This window comes from Crinia signifera, chromosome 3 (assembly GCF_055691185.1).
Source record: "Crinia signifera chromosome 3, ASM5569118v1, whole genome shotgun sequence".
Lineage (NCBI taxonomy): Eukaryota > Metazoa > Chordata > Amphibia > Anura > Myobatrachidae > Crinia > Crinia signifera.
Genome location: NC_139219.1, coordinates 16,409,412 through 16,430,326, shown reverse-complemented (window position 1 = coordinate 16,430,326; position 20,915 = coordinate 16,409,412). Strand labels below are relative to the sequence as shown.

General features: G+C 48.3%; 1 protein-coding gene across 4 annotated transcripts in view; it reads left to right on the top strand.

Annotated features, from left to right (window-relative positions):
* Positions 1 to 5,111: 5,111 nt before the first annotated feature.
* LOC146063214 (uncharacterized) overlaps positions 5,112 to 20,915 on the top strand; it is a 95,974-nt gene continuing 80,170 nt past the window's right edge. Inside the window, exons 1-2 of one of the 4 annotated variants that reach the window (XM_083175395.1) lie at positions 5,112 to 5,251; positions 11,077 to 11,557. In XM_083175395.1, coding sequence (XP_083031521.1) covers positions 11,111 to 11,557 — 447 coding nt within the window. In that variant the 5' untranslated portion in view covers positions 5,112 to 5,251; positions 11,077 to 11,110. Of the gene's footprint in view, positions 5,252 to 10,857; positions 11,558 to 20,915 lie in introns of those variants that run through there. The other 3 variants (XM_083175394.1, XM_083175396.1, XM_083175397.1) reach the window with 3 other exon arrangements.

Genomic DNA, 20,915 nt, shown 5'->3' with positions numbered 1-20,915 from the left:
TCCCCGCCTCATTGACAGCAGCACATCCCCGCCTCACTGACAGCAGCACATCCCCGCCTCACTGACAGCAGCACATCCCCGCCTCACTGACAGCAGCACATCCCCGCCTCACTGACAGCAGCACATTCATGCCTTACTGACAGCAGCGCATCACCTCCTCACTGACAGCAGCGCATCACCTCCTCACTGACAGCATCACATCCCTGCCTCACTGACAGCAGCACATCCCTGCCTCACTGATAGCAGCACACCCCCCTCACTGACAGCATCACATCCCTGCCTCACTGAAAGACTTACTCATTTCTGACAGAAAGGTTTCATAAAATGTCATCATTAATACATAACTCGCAGGAGCTGACATCAGTCCTCACCAAAGATGACTTGTGCAATGATCTGTTCAAAGAACATGAACAGGACTAATTTTCTTACTATTCTTTGTCTGTCTCACCCTAATGTACATCATCATGCAGGGACCATTTTATAAGATAGATATACCACCCGTGTGTGTGTGGCCACATTCCGACTTCAGCATCATATATGGTTGAGCTTGAATAAAAAATCACACTGATGTGAAGACTTTCTGTTTGCACAATAAACACATTGGTGCATTGCATCTAATCTCGTCTAACTATTCCTAGCAAACTTTACTGTGGCTGAAATGCCAGGTGTGTGCCCAGCTTTAGCCAGGCCCTATATTTGGAGCTGCTTCCCCTCTCCTGGTTTGTGATTGGTGGAGGACAGAACCATTGCCCTATTGAAGTTCTGGATAATCCGTATTCCCTCAGTATAAGTGAAAGTCTCTTCGGAGGAGACACCCAGCACCCATATACATGGAAGGGTTAACCTGCCACTAACAGGACCGAACAGCTGCTCTCAGTTCCCAGCACAGCTGCTCTCCCCCATCAGCCACCACACAGGCGAGGGCCCGGGTATATAGGGCCAGGTGGTCGCTTAGACATCTGAGTGTTGGAGAACAGCCACTGAGTGGAACGCTCTCCCTGCAACAAGGTAAGAGCCAGCATTTTACATAGGGTGGTAGTAGGGGGATGGAGCAGCCTTTCAGCAGAGATGGTAATGAGATAATTGAAACGCAGTCGTTTTGGGGCAAGTTTTCAGGAAGGCGAGCGAGATGTTCTGTAGAATATATCATGATGTGTTTGTCAGGGCAATGTTCTGCAGATCAGTATGTAATAATCTGCAGAATATGTCCCTGTGTATTTGTCAGGCGCTGATGAAATGGAGCAATGTTCTGCAGATCTGTACAATGCTCCGTAATATATTAATAAGCAGGATACATATGTATTTGTAATGAGAGCAGATGGAATAGAGCAATGTTCTGCAGAGCGCAGTAACTAATAATCTGCAGAATATATCATGATATATTTGTCTAGGGGTAGATGGAACAGAGCAATGTTCTGCAGAGGTCAGCGAGCAGTAGATCTCTATCCATATTCATTTGGGTTACAGTATAGATGATAGTCAATGTCTAGGTCAACACCTGAAAATGGTCGACATACCACATGTCGATATTGCCAGAAGGTGGACACAAGATTAAGGTCGACATGGACACTGGAAAAAGTGTACCGTGACCATTAGTGGTGGACTTAGACATTGTCGACCCAGGAACCGAATACCCTGCATTTGTCAGGGAACAGACAGATTGGAGCAATGTTCTGCAGATCTCAGAGGACACACACAATATATTATTATATGGTTTTGCAGGGGGTAGATGGAGTAGAGCAATGTTGTGCACATCTTTAAAAAGGAAAGTAATGTAATAATCTGCAGACTATAGCATTGCGAAACGGTCGGGCATGAAATGTTCTGCAGATGTCTAGAGACGTCCGTAATGTAATAATCTGCAGAACATACCCAGTGCATACTGTACTTCTTACCTCCATTATTTGCTCCTCTCTCCGGAAGACGCCCCGAGAGGAGACACACGATGGAGATAAAGTACCAGCCAATCAGCTCCTGTCAGAGAGTAAATACTAGCATAAGAATAAGAATTGATTAAGTAACATTTACACAATGTTCTAGCAGTATCTTGCTGGGGTTTGTAGTGCACCCGTGCTACCAGGGTACCAGGCACTGTGCTTAGAAGTGAGTGTGCGCTACGACACAGACGGAGGACAGTGCTGTGTGATGTCATAGGAAAGGAATGTGAACAAAGGATTCTGTCGTGTATGTAATGTGTATATTATATGGCACGGGGGATGGAATATGGGTGAGACATCCTCCTACTGTACATAATATACATGGTCACTTCTCATAATGTACAATAGTAATAACAGATGCTATTGTAGGGTGTGGATCATTTGGTCGACAGTCATTAGGTCGACATGCTGAAAGGTCAACATGGCTTTAGGTCGACATGGGTCTAGGTTGACATGGGTGAAGGTCAACCGGTCATTAGGTCGACAAAAACATTAGGTCGACATTGGTCAAGGTCAATAGTCAAAAGGTCGACATGGGTTTATAACTGTTTTTTTAACCGAATGTCGACACAGTCAACATGGGCACTGAAACGTAGCACGGTGTCCCCTTGCATGGCTCGCTACGCTCGGCACAATATTTTACTCTCCCTCCACACCCTAGTGGATGGTAGGACATGAAATACCGCCTGTCGGCACATGTCGGCTCAAAAACAATGAAAATACCCCATATCGACCTTTTGACTGTCAACCTTGCCCATGTCGACCTAGACCCATGTCGTCCTTTCAGCATGTTGACCTTATGCTTGTCGACCTAATGACCATTTCCCCTATTGTATTCAGTATACAGTCTGGGTAAATCACACAGGTCCCTAATAACTACTGTATGACATCACATGATGTGAGTGATGTCATATCTAACCATTATATAAATATATCATTTATGGAATTACTTCCCGGGGTTTATCATGCAGACCAGCAGCATGATACTGTGTGGAAACTGTATATAGATCATGGAATGTGGGGGTGTATGCTGAGCACTATATTACATTATACATTACCATGTGATTAATAAGCAACAAGAGAACATTGTGCAGATCAGGTCATGTGATCAGGTCATGTGACGAGGGTGATGACTGCCGTCATGCTCCTGTATTGTCTGCTTTATATACATAATTAGTGGCGCCAGGAGGTCACACAGTATTGGGGGCATGTCCAGTTTGTGTAGGGTTGCTATCGATGGTGATTCTGCACCAGCCATCGATAGTGGCAAACTATTTGATGGATAACCATCGATAGTTTTAGCTATCAATGGTCATCCTTTGTATTTGACTGAATGGCCCGTGGGCCAATCAGAACTTGGGGTTAGGACTTCCGGGTGTCGTGGGCGGAGTTATGCTCCGTGTTCCGAGACCTTGAAAAAAATAAATAAAAGGAAACATCGGTTATCCTTTGCCATCGATGTAGGGAAACCATCTGGTTCTCCCACATCGATGGCAAAAGTATTCGACATCGGCCATAAACCAGTGATGATTTCAAATCACCAAATCATCGATGGCCATCCCAAGGGGGGTGTGCCGGTATCCAGGAGGGTTGCCCACCTTTCCGGCCGGTAGGCAACCCTGGGTCAACCACTATAGGGCTTAGGTCGACACTAGAAATAGGTTGATGTGGCTAAGGTTCCCAGGGTCAGAAGGTTGACACAAGCATAAGGTTGACAATGGGAAGGTCCCTTTTACTGGGGCCCAGCGGTGCTGTTGGTGGCCCTGCCGCTGTAATCGGGACAGTTGGGAGCTATGCATTTCAGCTCTAAAGGCCCCCATACAAGATGCGATAGCAGCGTGCGATGCGATGCGATGAGGTGCGCACTCCCACGGGCATCGCATCGCACAGTACAAAAGGTATCTGCTGCACAAACTTTTAGTGCTGCCCATGGATCGCATCGCAAGAAACTCATGCGCAAAATGCATGCGTTGCGATCCAGCCGATAACGCATCGCATTGCACGCTGCTATCGCAGCGTGTATGGGGGTCCTAAGTAGTGTCAGCAGCACTTGATCCCTTGGCCATTGATAACAGGCACCCACACATGAATTAAATTCCCCTCTGTAATATTGTGTACAGTTGTGGAATCATTCCAGTGGGGCTTTGTAATGATACATTGTTGACAGTTGGAACAGTGGCGTAACTATAGTCCCGCAGCCCCCGCGGTGGTGGGGAGGCGCTAGGCAGGTGTGGGCGCCTGGGGGGTCTGCGGGACTATAGTTACCACCTGGTCCCGGCTCCTGACTCCTGCCCTCCCCCTCCTTACCCCATTGCCGCCGGCGCCGCAGCCTCTAACCCGACACGCAGATCTGTGTCGGGTGACGGGCGGTCCCCGGCTCCGGCTGCAGTGCTAATATAATAAGAGACACTCGGAAAATGGCTGCCCCCATAATGCTGTATGGGGGCAGCCATTTTCCGAGTGTCTGTTATTATATTAGCACTGCAGCCGGAGCCGGGGACCGCCCGTCACCCGACACAGATCTGCATGTCGGGTTAGAGGCAGAAGCGCCGGCGGCAATGGGGACGGGTAAGGAGGGGGTTAATATTTCGGGGGGGGGGGGGGGGGGGCGCCCGAAATGTCCGGCGGGGGGGGGGGGGGGGCGCAAAAAAAGTAGTTACGCCTCTGAGTTGGAAGTAGCTCAGGTGTACAGTTACACTGTTGTTGCATGGAGTAGTATAATACACACGGAGCATCACTAGTAGCAATGTATTGGGCCAGATGCACTAAGCTTCAAAAGCGATAAAATGGAGAGTGATAGTATAATGTATAAATGCTGGACTATTATTACTGTAGAGCAGTATAATATTCTGCAAGGCCACGCCCTTTTTTGGTAGAACACACCCCTTTTGGGAGCGTGCAGGTGCCGGAGTACCTGTACCACAATGGAGAAAGTTGGGAGGTATGATAGAGGTACAGTACAGGTCGGACTGTAGCACACCAGATATAGCAGCAGTGAGTTATTATATACTGTACAGTAATAATATACATACAGCATGTAACTGTCGGGACTGTATTGCAGGGACTGCTGACCGTCTCCCCCCAGCCGCCCCCACACTATGCCCGCTCCGCTCCTCCTGCTCCGCACTGTGCTGCTCAGGGCTCTGCGCAGTAGGGCGGCCACAGCCGGCGCTCGACAGCTTGGGAAGGGGGCTCGCTGGGCTGGGTCCCGCCTCGCTATCCTGCTCCAGCGGCTCTGGGACTGGCTGACATCCGAGGAGTTCCGGCAATCCGTGCTGAGCTGTGTGCTGTGCCTGATGCGCATGGCCCGAAAGGTGGGTGCTCCGGGACACTGCCGGGGGGATTACCAGGGGGACAGTTCCTGCTCTGTGACATCATTGGACCAGAAGACAGGGGGCCAGATGTATCAAGCTTCAAAAGTGATAAAATGGAAAGTGATAAGCAGCCAGCCGATCAGCTCCTACCTGACATGTCACAGGCTGTGTTTGAGAAATGTCAGACAGGAGCTGATTGGCTGGCTGTATCACTCTCCCTTTTACCACTTTTGAAGCTTAGTGCATCTGGCCCATGGACTGGGAAGCAGGCATATGGGAGGCAGGGACTGGGAGAATGGCCTATGGGAGGCAGGGACTGGGAGACTGGCCTATGGGAGGCAGGGACTGGGAAACAGGCATATGGGAGGCAGGGACCGGGAGAATGGCCTATGGGAGGCAGGGACCGGGAGAATGGCCTATGGGAGGCAGGGACCGGGAGAATGGCCTATTAGAGGCAGGGACAGGGAGAATGGCCTATTGGAGGCAGGTACTGGGAAACAATCCTATGGGAGGCAGGGACCGGGAGAATGGCCTATTAGAGACAGGGACAGTGAGAACGGCCTATTGGAGGCAGGTACTGGGAAACAATCCTATGGGAGGCAGGGACCGGGAGAATGGCCTATTGGAGGCAGGGACCGGGAGAATGGCCTATGGGAGGCAGGGACCGGGAGAATGATCTATGGGAGCCAGGGACCGGTAGAATGATCTATGGGAAGCAGGGACTGGGAGAATGGCCTATGGGAGCCAGGGACCGGTAGAATGATCTATGGGAAGCAGGGACTGGGAGAATGGCCTATGGGAGGCAGGGACCGGGAGAATGGCCTAGGGAGGCAGGGACTGGGAGAATGGCCTATGGGAGGCAGGGACTGGGAGAATGGCCTATGGGAGGCAGGGACCGGGAAACAGGCCTATGGGAGGCAGGGACCGGGAGAATGGCCTATGGGAGGCAGGGACTGGGAGAATGGCCTATAGGAGGCAGGTACTGGGAGACAGGCATATGGGAGGCAGGGACCAGGAGAATGGCCTATAGGAGGCAGGTACTGGGAGACAGGCCTATGGGAGGCAGGTACTGGGAGAATGGCCTATGGGAGGCAGGGACTGGGAGAATGGCCTATGGGAGGCAGGGACTGGGAAACAATCCTATGGGAGGCAGGGACCGGGAGAATGGCCTATTGGAGGCAGGGACCGGGAGAATGGCCTATGGGAGGCAGGGACCGGGAGAATGGCCTATGGGAGGCAGGGACTGGGAAACAGGCCTATGGGAGGCAGGGACTGTGAGAATGGCCTATGGGAGCCAGGGACCGGTAGAATGATCTATGGGAAGCAGGGACTGGGAGAATGGCCTATGGGACGCAAGGACTGGGAGACTGGCCTATGGGAGGCAGGGACTGGGAGAATGGCCTATGGGACGCAGGGACTGGGAGACTGGCATATGGGTGGCAGGGACTGGGAGACTGGCATATAGGAGGCAGGGCCTGGGAGACTGGCATATGGGAGGCAGGGCCTGGGAGACTGGCATATGGGAGGCAGAGACTGGGAGACAAATGTAACATGTGCAGACAGAGTTAGATTTGGGTGGGGTGTAGGAGACTGGCATATAGGAGGCAGGGACCGGGAGACCGGCATATGGAAGGCGGAGACCGGGAGACTGGCATATGGGAGGCGGAGACCGGGAGACATTAGCCACACAGGCCAATCAATCAAACACATAGGATGACCATCGATATATGTAAAAATATCGATGATCATCCATTGCATAGTTTAGCACTATCGATGGCCGGTTGCAGAATTGCCATCGATGGCAATGGCAACGATGGCCATCCCTAGTGTGTCCTGGTGCCTGTGTATTAGGAGGAGAGCGGTCAGTGTGTCCTGATGTCTGTGTATTAGGAGGAGAGCGGTCAGTGTGTCCTGATGTCTGTGTATTAGGAGGAGAGCGGTCAGTGTGTCCTGATGTCTGTGTATTAGGGGGAGAGGAGAGGTCAGTGTGTCCTGGTGCCTGTGTATTAGGAGCAGGGGAGAGGTCAGTGTGTCCTGATGTCTGTGTATTAGGAGGAGAGCGGTCAGTGTGTCCTGATGTCTGTGTATTAGGAGGAGGGGAGAGGTCAGTGTGTCCTGATGTCTGTGTATTAGGAGGAGAGCGGTCAGTGTGTCCTGATGTCTGTGTATTAGGAGGAGGGGAGAGGTCAGTGTGTCCTGATGTCTCTGTATTAGGAGGAGAGCGGTCAGTGTGTCCTGATGTCTGTGTATTAGGAGGAGAGCGGTCAGTGTGTCCTGATGTCTGTGTATTAGGAGGAGAGCGGTCAGTGTGTCCTGATGTCTGTGTATTAGGAGGAGGGGAGAGGTCAGTGTGTCCTGATGTCTGTCTATTAGGAGGAGGGTGTGGTCAGTGTGTCCTGGTGCCTGTGTATTAGGAGGAGGGGAGAGGTCAGTGTGTCCTGATGTCTGTGTATTAGGAGGAGGGGAGAGGTCAGTGTGTCCTGGTGCCTGTGTATTAGGAGGAGGGGAGAGGTCAGTGTGTCCTGATGTCTGTGTATTAGGAGGAGGGTGTGGTCAGTGTGTCCTGATGTCTGTGTATTAGGAGGAGGGTGTGGTCAGTGTGTCCTGATGTCTGTGTATTAGGAGGAGGGTGTGGTCAGTGTGTCCTGATGTCTGTGTATTAGGAGGAGGGTGTGGTCAGTATGTTCTTATATCTGTGTATTAAGAGTTTCGATATGGATCAGAGGCCGTCAGACTCCATACCTCCTAACTTTCTAAATCCTTGCAGTAGGACTCCTGTGGCAAGGGGCGTGGTCTATCCAAAAGGGTTGTGGCTTCATGGGGGATGATGCTCCGGCTAGCCACACCTTCCCATGATATCATTCTTGGGGTATGGTCAGTGCTCTGTGAGCTGCTGGTCATGCCCTCAGCCCCTCTGACTTATACCCCTTTTACACCGCCGAAAAATCCGGGTCAGCGGCGGGTCAGACCCGGATCCGCGGCGGTGTAAATGGGGGGTATCCGTTTCCATTTACACGGGTCCTCTACCCAGGTCCTGACCTGGGTAGAACACGGATAGGACCCGTGTAAATGTCGGTGTAAATGGTCCCGCTGCGGGTGCAGGCACCCGCAGCGGGTCCACAGCGTGCAGCGCTGGGGAAGATGTTCCCAGCTGCTGCGGGAGGAGGGGGGTCCCTGCGGCTGCTGAGGAGAGGGGGGTACCTGTCAGCCTGCTGTGCTGGGGGTACGGGGGTGCTGGGGGTACCTGTCCTGCCTGCGGTCGGATCTCAGCGGAGAAGATGATGTGCGCCGCTGCTGTATCACCCCCCCCCCCCCCCGCATCCGGCAGCCGGTCCCTGCGGCGTATGGAGTGTCAGTATCGGCGGTCCCTCCAGCGCATAGGAACTAGTACTAGTTCCCATGCGCCAGAGGGACCCCCGCCACTGACACTCCATACGCCGCACGCCGCAGGGACCGTCTGCCGGGGGGGGGGGGGTGGTACAGCAACGGCGCACATCATCTTCTCCGCTGAGATCCGACCGCAGACAGGACAGGTACCTTCAGCACCCCTTGCACCCCCCAGCACCCCGGTACCCCCAGGTACACCAAGCACAGCAGGCAGGACAGGTACCCTCCGGCACCCCCAGCACCTTAAAAAAAAAAAAAAAAAAAAAACACTTAACCTGGGTCAGCCCTGATATATATATATATATATATATATATATATATATATATATATATATATATATATATATATATATATATATATATATTATATTTCTATATATTATATATTTCTATATATATATATATTTCTATATATATATATATATATATATTTCTATAAATATATATATAAAATATTATTTAAGGCAGGGCTGACCCAGGTTCAGTGTAAATGGTGCAGACCCAGGTCCGACCCAGGTCAAAGTGCTGTGTAAATGGGGTATAAAGCAGGGTCAGACCCTGGATACTCCAGCATTCAAAGACCAGGGTCCGACCAGGGTTTTTGGTGTAAAAGGGGTATTAGTGAATATATATTGTGCACATGCTGAGCAGCCCCGAGTGGGACGTGGAACCATCCCCCCCAAAAACGGGAAGGTCCCAGCAAAAACGGTTGTGAGGTATTTAATAGGATGAAAGTGAGAGATTTGGTAAGAAATCTCCAGTTTTTTTAAAGAGGCAATCATTTACACTGCAAAATCAAACTGGTTTTGCAGTGTAAATGATTGGCGCTTTAAAAAAACTGGAGATTTCTTACCAAATCTCTCACTTTCTGAATCTCTCATCCTATTAAATCTCACCCTCTGGGGGAAATTTACTAAAGGAAATTTGTAAAAAGTAGGTGTATTTGTATTTAGAAATATACTTATTTTTGACATTTACAATCCCGGAAATACGGCAATAAGTATTCGTATTGATAGCACATCAATACGAATACGAATTGCCGTATTTTGGGAATAGTAAATGTCAAAAATAAGTGTATTTCTAAATATTACAAATACACCTATTTTTTTACAAATTTCCTTTAGTAAATTTCCCCCTCTGTTTCTACTGCGGCTCTGACTGACCCAGGTCCATGTGCGATGGTCCTTCCCGGATTCAACCCTGCTCTCTACCCAGGTTGGATATATTTGCGAACTCTTTTCCTCTGAGATGTGACCCAGGTTATTGTGTGAATAGAGAGGGGGTATTAGGGTGTGAGCAGGGCATAAGGTGGTCATGCAGAGGTGGGGGAACTCATTTCTCTATGCCACCTAATTACATCCCCTCTCCTCCCCCCATTAGGCAGAGACAGGGCCAGTGGTATGTTATTTGGCATCCCCCTGCAGACTAGAATGCTTTGCTGTAAGAATTACTGTGCAGAGCCAATGTGGAGGTTAAAATGTTCCACCTCACCATTTGAGGTGGTGGAACTCAGTTCCACCCCGTTCCCCCTCACTTTAAGCCCTGGGTGTGAGAATGCTGATGTCTGTCTATTTGGTGCAGGGAAGGGTAAGAGAATCCCATACAGTACTTACCTGCTCTCCCAGTTTCTGTGGGACACGAGGGTGTGAATCATGGGGTTTGCAGTACATCATCTAGGTCAGCCTTAGATGGTTGACATGCACAAGGAAGATATTGAGAAACGGTTGACACAAGCAACGGGTCGACATGAAAATAGTGAACACATGAAAATGTCGACATGAGTTTTTCATGTGTTTTTGGTGTCCATTTCTAGATATGAGCACATGGACCCCCAATTAGTCCCCTTGCATGGCTTGTTTCAGGCCAGGCTATACAACCACTTTACCATGTCAACCTTTTGCTTATGTCAACCTAGTACTTAACCAATAGCGTCTGACCTACAGGTATTGCCTGTCGACATAATGCACATCCCTGGCCTCTCAATGGTCCACATCTGACCGAATTATAAAGCAGAGGTGACCATCGGTGGGTAAAACCATCGATTGCGCCTAAATCGATGTCACTTAACAAAAGTAACAATCGATGGCGATCATCGATGGGGGACCAACCGATGGCCACACCTATAAGGAGATAAACACAGAGAAATGTGCGGCTTCTACAAAGGGGGCGGGGCTTAATGACGCCCTATATGCTAAACGCAGCATGTTAGCCACGCCCCTATGTAAACCTTACAGCTGTAGCGGGCGTTTCTAGGCGTTAGGGGGCGCGCCTCACGGCGCAATTAGCCTGGCCCCGCCCCCCGTCGCCGCCCATCTCCTCTCCGGGCATCTCTCCCGAGGAGGAACTGGGAGAAGTGGCGGCGGCGGCGGGTGAGTAGGGTGCCAGGGTTATGGCCGGGTCACAGCACCTAGATGACTGTATGTTCCGTCTCTCTCCAGGACTCTGCGAGCCCCCCTGACGGACGTGCGGACAATGTCGCAGAGCGTGATGAGAAAAGCTCAGCCGTTCACCATCGGCACAAGACTTTCCGTACCCAGATGCCCGGACGTGCCTAGCTGCGGTGCCCACGACCCCTCTGACCGTGCCACGCGTTACCTGCCCCGGGACAAGCCCTCTCCTTGCAAGTGGCCACCCCCAGCCCACCCCGGGGCTCCCATGGATGACAGCAGCGGCTCCCTGGCACGTTCCATCAGGAAGATCACCCTCTCCAAGGATGGCACCGGCAGGGAGGGCACTGGGACAGCCTACCCCAGGGTGCTGGCCAGTAACTCACATGGCAACTTCAATAACAATAACAGCCGGGGACTGAGACACTTCTCTCCAGATGCCATTGAGATCCCCCCATGTGAGTGGAGCATGAGACGTCCATGGAGCGGTAGCGCAGTGGAGTGTATTGCCTCAGCCAGCCCTCATGCCAAGGTAAGAGGGCTCACAGCCAAGGACACCTTCTCACTGCCTGTAATGTCACCCAGCACCCTGCAGACCTCCTCCTGTCCTGTCCATGCAAGGAGGAAAAGTTCCATAAAATGCTTATTGTATGATGTGTGCTGTTAAGGAGTTGTTACTGTGGATGCTGTGTAACCTAGGACTGTAATACTGTGTGTGTGTGTGTGTGTATATATATATATATATATATATATATATATATATATATATATATATATACACAAACACCCACGTCTGTGGAAGCACCGGACTATCAATTGCATGTTCGGCCCTCCAGCTGTTGTTGAACTACACATCCCAGCATGCCCTGGTACAGATTTGCTAATAGGGCCATGCTACAACTGTTGCAGGGCATTCTGGGATGTGTAGTTTAACAAAATCTGGAGGGCCGAAGGTTCCCCATCCCTGTCCTAAGGCAGTGCTCTCCATGTAATCTGTGGTATGCTGTTCCACGAGCTAACAATCTAGCGAGATGTTTTCCTAAAGCTGGGTACACACTGATATGTCGTCGGGTGGATCGGACTAGTGTATGGCCTACGTGTCCCGGCACTCCGGCCCTCTCATGCGATAATGTCAGGGTTGATGTGCTGCACATTTAGCTGACTATATCGCAATGCTTGCTAATGAGGGACGGAACGGCGATCATTGTGACCTTCAGTAACATCGCTCCAGTGTGTAAGGGCAATCTGGGCTGACAATGTCTGAACGAATGCCTACCGCTCCAGTGTGTACCCAGTGGCAGTAATTCACAGTCGGGGTGTCAGAGGAATGCTTCTGCCCCAGCAACTAACAATCGAGGGGTTTAAAGGGGTCATCATCGCAAAGATGTGCCACAAGTCCCACTGCTACGTACAGACAAGGAATAGGAAGGTAATACAGGATAGCATCAATACAACATCAGACACATGTACAACCACATCACCAGGGGCATCAAGGCAGAATCTGTGTTTATTCCCAGAGCAGGTATAGCACATTTTTTCTCAATTGAGCAAAACTATGCTGCACTGCAGGTGTGGCAGATGTAACATGTGCAGAGAGAGTTGGATTTGGGTGGGGTGTGTTGAAACTGAAACCTAAATTGCAGTGTAAAAACAAAGCAGCCAGTACTTACCCTGCACAGAAACAAATAACTCACACAAATCTAACTCACTCTGCACATATTACATCTGCCCCACCTGCAGCTCAGCATGGTTTTGTCCATTTGAGGAAAAAAAATGTGCTTTGCGATCAAGTTCGAATTAAGCCCTAAGCACATCTGGAGATGTGAACAAAACCCCCCTGAATCCGGGTGTCTATCACATTATTACAACCCATCCATATTCATATAGTACACAGCATGTGGAAGCCATGCAACCATCATGCATTTCTAGATTATGCAAAGGATAAACAGTGTGCAAATGGGTGATGTGGAAGGCAGACGCGAGACGAAGGGCCCTGCCTGCGAGAGTCTACAGCAGCAGTTCTCTATCCCAGTTCTCTACTACAGCCAACATGTCATGTTTTCTGGATTTCCTTATTCGCTCACAGGTGAGTTCACCTATTTTCCTGGGCCAGTTATCTTCTCACCGGCTTCTATTGATGGAAATCCACAAAACATGTCCTGTTGGAGAAGCTTGAGGTTGAAAGCTACAGCTACGGGTGTAGAGGGAAGTGTTGGTTGTACATCATTAGCTGTTCCGTGGAATTATATTGTTTAATGATGACATTTACTGGGGCAGTACGGATGGTGTAATGGTTAGCATTACTGCCTCACAGCACTGAGGTCATGGGTTCAATACCCACCATGGCCCTAACTGTGCAGAGTTTGTATATTCTCCCTGTACTTGCGTGGGTTTCCTCCGGGTACTCCGGTTTCCTCCCACAATCCAAAAATATACTGCTAGGCTAATTTGGCTCCCAACAAAAATTAACCCTAGAATGTCTGTGTGTGCGTGTACATGTGGTAGGGAATATAGATTGTAAGCTCCACTGGGGCAGGGACTGATGTGAATGGTCAAATATTCTCTGTAAAGCGCTGCGGAATCTGTGTGCGCTATATAAGAAACTGCTAATAAATAAATAATAATTTAGGGGTAAATTTACTAAGATGGAAGTTCTATTGAAGATGTGATTTTGCCCATAGCAACCAATCAGCTTCAACTTATTTATGTAGCACCTTCTAGAACAGGCATGCCCAAACTGTGGCCCTCCAGCTGTTGTGAAACTACACATCCCAGCATGCCTTGCCATAGTTTTAGCATTCCCTAATAGCAGAACGGTGGCAAGGCATGCTGGGATGTGTAGTTTCACAACAGCTGGAGGGCCATCGTTTGGACATGCCTGTTCTAGAAGATAACAGAATCTGATTGGTTGCCCATAGCAACATCCCATCTTCAATAAAATTCACATTTAAGTAAATTTACCCCTTATGATCTAGTTGTATAATAATACTTTGTTTCCGATGTAATGTAAAATCATTAGGCTTTAATCTCTCCCCTGTTGAGACCATTACATTCAGCTATACATGAATGTACTCATCAGGCTAATTACAGACAGATTGATGGTAACGATCTAATTTCGTCCCATGAAGGCTTATGTGTTAATCAGTACATAGCTGAGCCGGGGGACACGTCTGTTTAGTGTCTGTCTCTTGGAATGTGCTTTTTCGGTACTTGTGAGTTATCCGGGCGTCCGATTTTTTGATTGTATGCCTTAAGTTAAGGCATACAATCAGATGCGATGCGATATCGCATCGCATCGCATCGCATGCGACCATCGGATGCGATGACCCGATTTTTCCATAGGAATCAATGTTAAAATGATTCCTATGGAAAAAGGGGTCCTTTTCATACCCCTACTATCCAAGTGGGCATGGAGTTGGATATAAACCTGTGGCGAGCGTAGCGAGCCACCGAGCCCGAAGCGTGGCGAGCGAAGCGAGCCCCGCGAGGGGACGGTATTCCGTGTCCCCTCGCGGGGCTCGCTACGCTCGCCACGCTTCGGGCTCGGTGGCTCGCTACGCTCGCCACAGGTTTATATCCAACTGCATGCCCACTTGGATAGTAGGGGTATGAAAAGGACCCTTTTTCCCATTGAATTCCATGTTAAAATGGACTCAGTCCATTTTAACATTGATTCCTATGGAAAAATCGGGTCATCGCATCGCATCGCATCGCATCCGATGGTCGCATGCGATGCGATGCGATGTCCCGATCCGACCCGATTTCAAAATCGGACGCCCGGATAACTCACAAGTACCGCTTTTTCTGCCAACTTTCTCAGTGACACATGTGGGGACCGGGGATGTGCTATAATTGGAACACATCAGTATTTTTACATTCTAAGAAACAGCAGGACTTTGATGAAACATACAAGCACCACCCCAATGTGACCCAAATAGCCATTGTCTATCTACATTACGCTATGGGGGAGAGGTACTAAGCCTTACACAGTGATAAACCACCAACCAATCAGCTCGTAACACAAACACAGCCTGTAGCATGACAGCAGCTGATTGGCTGGTGGTTTATCACTCTCTTTCATCGCTTTTCAATGTTAGTACCACTGGCCCTACGTGAGGTATGCAATTAGTCCTGATGCATTTTTGGACGTTAAAAAACGATTTGGCCGATTTTATAGCGCTAAAACGCATGAGTTCAGGGATAAGGTTCTGACGCCGGGTGTTAATGCGTCTTCGGGGACTGCTTATCTGTGCACTCACATTTCTATGTGGGCAACCAATCAAAATCTACGAATTTATCTAGTGGCTTCTAGAAGATAATAGATGGAATCCGATTGGTTGGCTATAGCAACATCCCATGTAAAATAGAACTCCCATCTTAGTAAATACCCCCCCCCCTCCCCCCCCTTGTGTTTCTCTCTTATTCATGGACTCTCTGGACATCCCATCATCAATAAAACTTACCCCTCTGTCTCTTATCCCTCCCTCTCTCTCTATCTTTTCCCAGCCTCTCTCTTTTCTCTTGTCCTAGTGTCTCCTCCATTCTGTGGTATGCCAGCCTCTCTCTGCGCTCTTAAGGCCCCCATACACTATGCAACTTCTCCCCTCTGAGAAGTTGCATCCAATCCCCCTTGAGCCGCATGCAACCCCCCCCCCCCCCCCCCCCCCCATCCTGTTGCTGGGAGTAGTTCTGACCCCGGAGCTCATACATATACAGTATGTTTGTATGTGCAGCACATATAATCTGGATTAGATGTTAAACACATGCGATTTGAGCTGATTTCACCCGATTTCTCATCACGATCCACCGGAATCGGGTGAAATCTGTCCCAAATCACATAGTGTATGGAGACTTATACCCATGCCCCTCTTCCTCTTATCCCTGCCTCTGCCCCTTATCCTCTTATTCCTTTTTAGGACCCCTCTCTCTATTTCTCCTTGTAACTCTTTTTTTTTTCTCTTCTAATCACTTCTCTGTTGTCTTTTTTCGGCTTCTTTCTGTCTCTTTTATCCCTCTTTCTATTTCTCTTTCTCTCTCTCTCATCCCTGCCTCTCTTATTCTCTTTACACAGCCTCTGTTCAACTCTCTCCCCCTATTTATGTTACTGTTATCTGGTCCTTTCACATTATAAGTCTCTTATCCCTGCCTCTCTCACTCTCTCTCTCTTATCCCTGCCTCTCTCACACACACACTCTCTCTCTCTTATCCCTGCTTCTCTCTCTCTCTCTCTTATCCCTGTCTCTCATTATCTGTAGACAGACTCTCTTTTACTCTCTTATCCTGACTCTCTCTCTCTCTCTCATCCCTGCCTCTCTCTCTCTTTCATCCCTGCCTCTCTCTCTCTCTCTCTCATCCCTGCCTCTCTCTCTCATCCCTGCCTCTCTCTCTCATCCCTGCCTCTCTCTCTCATCCCTGCCTCTCTCTCTCATCCCTGCCTCTCTTATCCGTGCTCCTCCTCTCTCTTATCCCTGTCCCTCTCTCTCTTATGCTTGTCACTCTCTCTTATCCCTGTCTCTCTTTGCTTCTCTCTTATCTCCGACTCTCTCTTATCCCCGACTCTCTTTCTAGCTTATCTCTGCCTGTCTCTCTTATCCCTGACTCTCTGCCTGTCTCTCTTATCCCTGACTCTCTGACTGTCTCTCGTATCTCTGCCTGTCTCTGTAATACCTGCCTCTCTGCCCATCTCTAGTATCCCTACCTCTCTCTGCCCGTTTCTCTTATCCCTGACTCTCTGCCTGTCTCTCTTATCCCTACCTTTCTCTGACTGTCTCTTGTATATCTGCCTGTCTCTATAATACCTGCCTCTCTGCCTGTCTCTAGTATCCCTACCTTTCTCTGACTGTCTCTCGTATCTCTGCCTGTCTCTCTTACCCCTGCCTTTCTCTGACTGTCTCTCGTATCTCTGCCTGTCTCTAGTATCCCTGCCTCTCTCTGACTGTCTCTCGTATCTCTGCCTGTCTCTAGTTACACTTCCTATTAGCAGAGAAGCTGAAATTACTAAATATTCCAGGCCGCAGAATGACCGATGTACTGCAGACCCAATGTCCCTTCTGTGCCATGTTACATGTGGGACATACTGTAGGTTAGGTTATACTGAGCGGAGGGGATAGTGGTCGGAGGGTGGACTTTGATGTAACTTTCATGCTTTCGTAGTGCGCGTCCCCTGACTTTCCTCCAACCCCTTCCTACGCTTTAGTTATAGCTGGCCAAGCAGCTCAGCGTTCAGGCTGGAGGGCGGATCACACACTGTCACTGTCATCTCCCATATATCGCCCCCTGTATAGGGTGAGGGGACACTATGGAGCAGGGTTACTGTAGAGAGAGGGGCAGTTTTCGGGTGGGGTATGTTGGAACATGTGGAAGACATTGCAGAGCATCTTCCTGGCAGCACAAGAGTTAATGACTCCGACAAGGGAAGATGAATGGAGAAGGGTTAATCGGGAGCTGGCGCGCAGCCATTGGGAAAGATGAGGTCATGGGGAAAGCTGACAGACTCTGATGGATGTGATGGAATCTCTCCCTCCCTGATCCCCCATCAAGAAGGGAAGGAAGTGGGGAGCAGCCTGGAGAAAGGGTCCCCAGAGCCCGGCTTTCCTCAGGCAGGATCTCCATTGTTCTCTATTAGAGTGTAAGTCCCCCAATCACGACCCTCCCCTGGGACCTGTGCTGCTCTCGGCATATGGTCCTAGTCCTGACGTGGAATATGAAGGCATTTCTTAACACCGCTCCCTGGGGCAAATTTATTAAAGCTTATAAAGATGAAAATAAGGGATGTTGCCCATAGCAACCAATCAGAGGTGTCTAATGTCCCCCTGTACCCCACCCATAGACCTATGTGTATGACATCAGATATCTGTTACCTTCCATTGCATACATCATAGACATGCCCTGATGACATCAGATGACTGTTCCCCTGCATTGCATACATCAGTCACTCCCGGATGACATCAGATGACTGTCCTCCTGCGTTGCATACATCACAGTCACTCCCTGATGACATCAGATGAATGTTCTTCCTGGATTCAGATAATTGCAGTTACTATTCTGAGCCCCAAATGCTATCCATGTTAATCATAGATTGTAAGCTCTGTGGGACAGTGTGTTTTCTGTATGTTTGCTGTCTTGAAGAAAATGATGAAATTATATTTTCTATTTATTTTTATGATAAATTTTCACACTTTGTAATATTGTATTGCTGAAATATTTTGTTCAGCTGCTCTGAAAATAAAATATAGTTTGTTTTTACCATAGAGCTCTCGTTTCTTCAGTTTCTTCATACAGAAATTATTCAGTCTCCACACAGTGTTCTACCACAGAGTACAGTGTACTACTGGGTGTATTCCTATATACACACATAGACCAGGAGTACTGGGTGTATTCCTCCTATATACACACATAGACCAGGAGTACTGGGTGTATTCCTATATAAGCACACAGACCAGGAGTACTGGGTGTATTCCTTATTACTGTATCACACATAGACCAGGAGTACTGGGTGTATTCCTTATTACTGTATCACACATAGACCAGGTGTACTGGGTGTATTCCTATATACACACATAGACCAGGAGTACTGGGTGTATTCCTATATAAACACACAGACCAGGAGTATTGGGTGTATTCCTTATTACTGTATCACACATAGACCAGGTGTACTGGGTGTATTCCTATATAAACACACAGACCAGGTATACTGGGTGTATTCCTATATACACACATAGACCAGGAGGACTGGGTGTATTCCTATATACACACATAGACCAGGAGTACTGGGTGTATTCCTTATTACTATATCACACACAGACCGGGTGTACTGGGTGTATTCCTTATTACTGTATCACACACATAGACCAGGTGTACTGGGTGTATTCCTATATGCACACATAGACCAGGAGTACTGGGTGTATTCCTTATTACTATATCACACACAGACCGGGTGTACTGGGTGTATTCCAATATACACACATAAACCAGCAGTACTGGGTGTATTCCTTATTACTGTATCACACACACATACCAGGAGTACTGGGTGTATTCCTTATTACTGTATCACACACAGACAAGGAGTACTGGGTGTATTCCTTATTACTGTATCACTCACAGACCAGGAGTATTGGGTGTATTCCTTATTACTGTATCACACACAGACCAGGAGTACTGGGTGTATTCCTTATTACTGTATCACTCACAGACCAGGAATACTGGGTGTATTCCTTATTACTGTATCACACAAGGACCAGGAGTACTGGGTGTATTCCTTATTACTGTATCACTCACAGACCAGAAGTACTGGGTGTATTCCTTATTACTGTATCACACACACACAGACCAGGAGTACTGGGTTTATTCCTTATTACTGTATCACACACTAATACCAGGAGTACTGGGTGTATTCCTTATTACTGTATCACACACAGACCAGGAGTACTGGGTGTATTCCTTATTACTGTATCACTCACAGACCAGGAGTACTGGGTGTATTCCTTATTACTGTATCACATATAGACCAGGAGTACTGGGTTTATTCCTTATTACTGTATCACACACACAGACCAGGAGTACTGGCTGTATTCCTTATTACTGTATCAAACACACAGACCAGGAGTACTGGGTGTATTCCTTATTACTGTATCACACACAGACCAGTAGTACTTGGTGTATTCCTTATTACTGTATCACACACACTCAGACCAGGAGTACTGGGTGTATTCTGTATTACTGTATCACACACAGACCAGGAGTACTGGGTGTATTCCTTATTACTGTATCACTCACAGACCAGGAGTACTGGGTGTATTCCTTATAACTGTATCACTCACAGACCAGGAGTACTGGGTGTATTCCTTATTACTGTATCACATATAGACCAGGAGTACTGGGTGTATTCCTTATTACTATAACACACATAGACCAGGAGTACTAGGTGTATTCCTTATTACTGTATCACTCACAGACCAGAAGTACTGGGTGTATTCCTTATTACTGTATCACGCACACAGACCAGGAGTACTGGGTGTATTCCTTTTTACTGTATCACACACACAGACCAGGAGTACTGGGTGTATTCCTTATTACTGTATCACACACAGACCATGAGTACTGGGTATATTCCTTATTACTGTATCACACACACAGACCATGAGTACTGGGTGTATTCCTTATTACTGTATCACTCACAGACCAGGAGTACTGGGTGTATTCCATATTACTGTATCACACACACACACACACACACACACACACACACACACACACACACACACACACACACACACACACACACACAGACCAGGAGTACTGGGTGTATTCCTTATTACTGTATCACACACACAGACCAGGAGTACTGGGTGTATTCCTTATTACTGTATCACACACAGACCAGGAGTACTGGGTGTATTCCTTATTACTGTATCACTCACAGACCAGGAGTACTGGGTGTATTCCTTATTACTGTATCACATATAGACCAGGAGTACTGGGTGCATTCCTTATTACTATAACACACATAGACCAGGAGTACTGGGTGTATTCCTTATTACTGTATCACACACACAGACCAGGAGTACTGGGTGTATTCCTTATTACTGTATCACACACACAGACCAGGAGTACTGGGTGTATTCCTTTTTACTGTATCACACACACAGACCAGGAGTACTGGGTGTATTCCTTATTACTGTATCACACACACAGACCAGGAGTACTGGGTGTATTCCTTATTACTGTATCACACACACAGACCAGGAGTACTGGGTGTATTCCTTTTGACTGTATCACACACACAGACCAGGAGTACTGGGTGTTTTCCTTTTTACTGTATCACACACACAGACCAGGAGTACTGGATGTATTCCTTATTACTGTATCACACACAAACCAGGAGTACTGGG